The sequence below is a fragment of the Haemorhous mexicanus genome, chromosome 6 (genome assembly GCF_027477595.1).
Source record: "Haemorhous mexicanus isolate bHaeMex1 chromosome 6, bHaeMex1.pri, whole genome shotgun sequence".
Taxonomy (NCBI): domain Eukaryota; kingdom Metazoa; phylum Chordata; class Aves; order Passeriformes; family Fringillidae; genus Haemorhous; species Haemorhous mexicanus.
Window position 1 is genome coordinate 35962340 of NC_082346.1, and position 6906 is coordinate 35969245.

A 6906-nucleotide genomic window follows, 5' to 3' on the forward strand; every position below is an offset into this window, starting at 1 on the left:
TGCTGTTCTGCTTTAGAAAGAATTTCATTTCACTGAGTTCAGTGGTAGGAATATTATGATAAGACCAACAAGAATTTTTCTTATTTTGTTCTTTAATGAGATTAGTTGAGCAGGTGTGAAGGTTTACTTGATTATTTTGTAAATATACAGAGAAAGAGAATATATTTTACACTGCTTCACTGGAGAAGTCAATTCCAATTGGTACCAATGTTTTGTGTGGAAATGTTTGGTGATGTCTCAGGTACAGTCTGTAAGGGTATCTGTAAAATAAAAAAACCCTATTTTAAGCACAGTTGTTTATGAGAATAAAATACGCGGACTGATTATAATGCAGGGATTTATTCAAGATACTTTTTCTTGCACTGTTTAGAGATGCTTTGTATGAAGATTTGGTGTCTTTTTTAGCATAAATACAATCTTAGTCTCAGAATTCTCTGAAATGGGTATAAATGAGCTGCATTTCCCCGCAGTGATTCTTATAACTGTGATCAGGGGAGAGTAAAGATGCAATTTGAAGTCAAATATCTTCCAGAGCTTAGCAATTCTAACAAGTAAGGTCGCTGCTGTATTCCACCGCTGTTTTGATCTCTAGGACTTAGGCAAAGCCCAGCAACCCCTGGGGACCCCCGGCCAGGGGCCCGTGGCTGGAGGGGCCGCCGTGTAGCCCTCCCGCCCTAGAGCAGCGTTTCGGACGGGCAGCCGGGGCAGCGCCCGGTGCCGGCGGGGCTGCGCTCCCGGGCGGAGCGCGGGGTGTGCCGGCGGGCGGGGGCGGAGGGGCAGCGGGCGCCCGGCCGGGGCGCTCCGGCAAGGAGGCGCTCGGCTGCACAATGAGCCTCGTGCCTGCCGGGGCAGCCCTTCCTCCGCCCTCCCTCCTCCTCCTCCGTTTATTTATTCCATTTATTTTTATTGCATTTATTTGTTTGTATTCACCGGAATAATAAAAATGAGAAAATCCGAGCGCTGCTTTTGGCTGCTCTCCACCAACCTGTCAGTGACGCAAGCGGAGACTACTTAAAGGCAGATTAGAGGCAGCAAGACATTAAAGCCAACCTTCCTCCCTCCACGCCGCCGGTCCGCCCGCCGCGCCGCGCCACGAGCCGAGCGGGCCGGGCCGGTGGCGGCTGCCGAGCCGAGCCGAGCCGAGCCGGGAACCCTCGGCAGGGCTGCCTCCTCCAGCCGTCCTCCCGCCACAGGACTGCGGGCAGTAGAGACGGGCTGCTCTTCGGTTTGTTTTCCCTCCCCTGATTAAAAAAAAAATAAAAAAAAAAAATAGGAGGGGTGAAAAAAGGAAGAAGTGAAGAGATCCCCTACGCTTGCCAAAGTCTTTGTCTCCGGATGAACAGCGATGGGGGAATGGACTATTCTAGAGAGGCTACTGGAAGCTGCCGTGCAGCAGCATTCTACTATGATAGGGAGGTAAGGGTCGCGGGAGAGCTCCGGGGAGCACGGGGGGGATCCCCTCCTGTCCGAGCCGGCCGGCCGGGAGGTCAGCGGCGCACGGTGGGTCCCTTCGGCAGGGCTCTTTCGGGGTGTGCCTGGAGCTCGCGTGTGCTGTGTGTGTGAGTGTTTGTGTGCGTGTGTGTCTGTGTCAGTGCGTGTGTTTGTGTTTGTGTTTGTGTGTGTGCGTGTGTGTCTGTGTGTGTGTGTTGGGGAGGCTGGTATGCGGCACGGGGCGCGGAGGCGCGGGGACACCGCAAGCGCCGCCGTCCTTGTCCCCGAGGAGCCACGGGGCACCGGACGGTCGTCGGGGAGACCCCACTGCCATCGGGGTCCCGCTGCCGGAGCAGCCCCGCTCCTTTCCCGGCCGTGCTCTCGGGGCCCCGGGGCCGGTGTGACCGCCCTTCGGTCGAAGGGGCCGGGCGGGGGCCAGAGCTGACCGCCGGCCGCGGTCTGTGGCACACGGCTACGCCGAGGCCATGCCGCACAGCCCGCACAGCCCCCGAAAGCGGGGCCGGCTCGAGGTGCCGGGGCCGGTAGCGGTGGCGGTGGCGGTGCCGGGGCCGGTGGCGGTGCGCGGTGCCGCGGCGCCGGGGCCGGGTCAGCACTGGACAGCTCCCGGCCGCGCGGCGGCGGCGCGCACTGACGGGCTTCTCTGTTGCAGGATCCTGCTGACCGTGGTGGTGATCTTCAGAATTCTCATTGTGGCCATTGTAGGGGAGACGGTGTACGATGACGAGCAAACGATGTTTGTCTGTAACACGCTGCAGCCAGGCTGCAACCAGGCTTGTTATGACCAGGCTTTCCCCATTTCTCACATAAGGTACTGGGTGTTCCAGATCATCATGGTGTGCACTCCCAGCCTGTGCTTCATAACATACTCCGTTCACCAGTCTGCTAAACAAAGGGAACGGAGGTACTCCACTGTCTTCCTTACCTTGGAAAGGGACCAGGATTCAATGAAGCGTGAGGACAGTAAGAAAATCAAGAACACGATTGTCAATGGGGTGCTGCAAAACACTGAGAACTCCACCAAAGAGGCAGAACCAGACTGCTTAGAAGTGAAGGAAATCCCCAATCCTGCTATCAGAACTACAAAATCAAAGATGAGGAGGCAAGAAGGCATTTCTCGATTTTATATCATCCAAGTGGTCTTTCGAAATGCCCTAGAGATTGGATTCTTAGTGGGACAGTATTTTCTGTATGGATTCAATGTCCCTTCCATGTACGAATGTGACAGATACCCTTGCATTAAAGAAGTAGAGTGCTATGTTTCTAGACCCACTGAGAAGACTGTATTCTTGGTATTCATGTTTGCTGTCAGTGGGATTTGTGTGGTGCTTAATTTGGCAGAACTGAACCACTTGGGCTGGAGAAAGATCAAAATGGCAGTGAGAGGAGTACAGGCAAAAAGGAAATCCATATATGAAATCAGAAATAAGGACCTGCCAAGAATGAGCATGCCTAACTTCGGCAGGACTCAGTCAAGTGACTCAGCTTATGTGTGAGGCTGTGACAGAACTGAAACACTGTGCCAGGTGGAACAGACCCAGATACCATTAGAGAAAGGTACATTGCTTAGGCAAGCATTTTATCAAACCACCAAGAAAGCCATTAAGGTATTGGATCTCCACTTACTGAACTACCTGCAAAATGCAGCGCTATATAAAAGACTGAAAAAACACCTATAAAACCATGCTTGACCTAGCCTTACAGCACAGCTACTATTATTCCTACTTTTCTTTCTAATGATTGGGTTTTATCTGTCAGTGAAGCAGCTTTTTGGTCGTCATTAGGATGATTACAGTTTGAACTGTCTAATTGTTGTAAATGTGTAGAATGTTCATATCAAAAAACTCTGCAAGGATACTCTATATGGGGTGGGGTGGGGTGGGGGACACTGTTGCAATGTGCAGGCATAAGCATGTTTTAAAAGGAGGGTAAGCACACTGTAAGGAACCTAACCACAGCTCAGTCAGGATATCTGCGTTCACGTATCTCACAGTTGTCTCATTTTTTTTGTCTAAATCACAGACTTCATTCCTGGTGTGTATTTCTAGCTATTTTCTATCATGGTTTGTGCATCAATTAGTCATGCTAAAAATAAATGCTGAATATAATTTTGCCATTTTTTCTTTGCCTGTCCGCACACACAGACACACAGACACACACAGACACACACAGTCACACACACACACCAGAGACCTTAAACATCTTGCATTAGTTGTAATCTGAAGAATATCTCAGTACATTTTGATTGATTCCCTAATATGTGCATGAATAAGATGGAGTTGGTTCATGCCAGCCGAGTTATGCATTTACCTACAATCACCTATGATGACACACATACCAAAGGAAGAGAGTTCATTGCGTTTAACTGTGAATATATCATCTTTTCTCTGCTCTTATTTGTATAAGTGCCATACTTGAAACATCTAACTCTGTACTTAGTCAAAAGGTTGTCTTGGGATACCAGCTGGAGTGAAATGATTTTATACTCTTTTTTGTTTATTTTATGCTCTTTGTTTAGTCATTGCAATGGTGTAAAAAGCAGCTAAAGTATCTATTGATAAATAAATACTTGCCTTTTTTTTTTTGTAAGCCGGAGAAATTTGTTCTTTATTCTTGTATACAATTGTAAAAAAACTTACAGGGTTAAAATAATTGACTTACAACAATTATTCTTCAGGGTTTAAAAGGTCTTGTTGGTATTCTAAACTCTAAGCGACAAAACCTGAGAAATCAGGACTGTTTTTTATGCCTGCTTTCCTCCTTAAGCAAGCTTCCTCTGTCTTTAAAGCCTGATCCAAAGCCCACTGTACCAACAGCCTTCTTTCTGCTGACACTAAGGGCAACACAGTTGGCTGCCAAGGTCACTCTAGGAATAGCCAGAATACATTTACCCATAAATGAAACAATTGCAGCTTTTCATCAGGGAATCCAAATAGTAACCTCAGCTTTTCTGCCTTAGAGCTGGTTTAAGAAATATGTTGTTCATGTCCCATCAACTTACTGACAAGCCACTGGGGCAGTCTCAAATGGAATCTCTGTTAACAGCAATTATCTTAAGACAGAATAGAATACTAAGGTTTACTTAATGATATTTTTAAACATTTTTAAAATTCTTTTTCAATTCAACAGAAAATATTTCTCTGGCAACAGTAGGAGTTGGATCAGGACTAAAAAACATACAAGTGCATTTCTAACTAAATAGTATCTGCCCTTTAAAGGGCCAAAATGGTGCTGGAAAATCTGGAGGTACTTTATAACACAAAAAGGAGACATGGGCTCAGAGTCACAAATGGCCTTTTGATTGTATTTTATGTCAGGCCTGAAAATGGATTTTATTATGTATTGGCTTGAAGATGATGCATATAAATCTTTTCCTCTTGGCTTACAACAAATACCTTAACATTCCATTCTTGTCGTTTGCCAGCATTGTCACTTTAAAAAATGTTTATTAATTCTTAGATAGTCTTTCCATTATCACATTCATCTGTTGTCTTTTTTCTTCCACTGTGAAGCACTAAAGATGTGTCATGTTTTTAAAGATTTTAAAAATATTTTTCCTTATGTATAAATTTAACAGTTTTCCTGATTTGATTATAGAAACCTCTAAAGGTGGATTTCTCAAATTCTTTGTGATAAAAACGCACACTGATATTGCTAGTTGACTGCATGCTCACTGGAAAACTGCATGTTATTTTTAGAAGGACAACATGGCAGCTAAAATCTCCATCTGCAAAATAACAAGCTTCTGAAGATTATTATTTGACACACAAATCCAAGTCTGATTTTCATTTTGCTGAGTCCTGGGATGGTTTTCAAAATCTCATTTTGAACAGATATTGAAAGGGAAAATACTCTTTGACAGTCATTAGCACTCCTTTAATGCTGAAGAAATGAGAGATTGTGTGCAAAGCGCTTGATCCAGTGCAAATTAATGTTGAAAAAACAACTTCATTGGGCTTTGCTTCAGGTTCAGCATATTTTCCTGTTAGGCAGAAGCCTTAATGCAAGTTTTTTCCAGTGGCTGCATAGCAGTTTTCAGTTAAACTCTAGTGAAGGTGCATGTCTTGAAAGCGATAAGATATTTATACCTTAAAATTCTAAGGTAATATTTAGAAAGTATCTGTCTATATTAGTCAATGCAAATGACTCAGTTAATTTAATTTTTTTTTATGTAGTTGCACATTTGTACTCCAGTAAGTTGGGATTCTTCGGATTTGTCCAAAGAGAAGAATATCAGGAAATGTAAATGCTGATTTATGTAACAGGATCAGTGATAAAGTAGGCAAAGACTTATATTTTGATCAACAGAAACATCATCCACCATACTTGGAATATGGCTTTTCAGATTTCAGATGAGAGATGAAATGTGTCAAGAGATCAGTTATTCTAACCTTCTTTTTAAATTGTTATTTTTCATTTCTTATCGACTACTCATTTGTCATGGACAAGGGAAATATAGCAAACACTTTTTTTGTCAATGTATGTGAGAATCATATGATTAATGCTAATGGACTGTTTGCATGAAAGCTGACTAGTCATTTACAGAATAAATGCTTTGAAATTGTCACAGCAATGGAAAAGTGTGTTAACTGAACAGAACTGAGTGAACATGAAGCTGAAGAGCACATTACTGGCTACTTAGGTCTTGCCTCAGTGAAATAAATTAGTCTCACCATTGACATCTCTTTAAGGATCAAATATTAAAAATGAAAATTGAGTTAATGTTTGTTTTCTTCATTGTTTACACTGTTTTGCACTCATGGACGACATTATGTGTCGTGATAAATGGAGACATTAATGCTATATTCTCTAAGCTCCTATGGAAAATTGCAACAGGATCTAATAAACCATTAGTATCAAGGAATTTTAAAAGGTACATAAAATAATGACAATATTTCATTTCTATATAGACTTGTTCTTGTGCTTTCCACACCTGTGTGAATTTCAGAAACTATTTACATAGGGGTTATGAACCATTTCACCAGATATGCATAAGACACAAGGAGAGTCTATTAAAATATTTTTCAATAGAGGAAATTTTTTTTCATAATGAAAACTAGCTGCATTTTTAAGTGTAGCATTTTTGCATGAGGAAGCTGAATTCACTGGTCCCATAAAGAGTTTAGCTTTACAAACCTCTGACTGAAGAAATGTAGGGTTTTCAGCTTTTTCAAGGGAAAACTAAAAAACAGAGAGATCAACTGAGATTAATGAATCACAGAAGTTGTCAGATGGATTTTACTTTGTTTTCCACTAAAGAAGAAACTCAGAATCTTCAGAGTGGGTGCAATGCTTTTCTTGCATTATACCTAACAGGGTAGGACAAAGCTGCTGCTATGTAGAGAACCATAAGAAAAGATGTACATGAAATATTAAATGTGAGGAAGAATTCTTTTCCTGCATTTTTAAAATATTACATTTTTTTCAGGGCAAGAGGTTGGATCAGGTGGACATCGT

At 43.2% G+C, this 6906-nt stretch overlaps 1 protein-coding gene across 1 annotated transcript; it reads left to right on the forward strand.

The window, feature by feature from the left end:
* The first annotated feature begins 1043 nt into the window (after positions 1-1043).
* Positions 1044-6134, forward strand: GJD2 (gap junction protein delta 2). The gene is made up of 2 exons (XM_059849829.1): positions 1044-1416; positions 2102-6134. Exons 1-2 carry the CDS (start codon positions 1346-1348, stop codon positions 2943-2945), a joined length of 915 nt encoding a protein of 304 aa, XP_059705812.1. The 5' UTR covers positions 1044-1345; the 3' UTR covers positions 2946-6134.
* Positions 6135-6906: the final 772 nt, after the last annotated feature.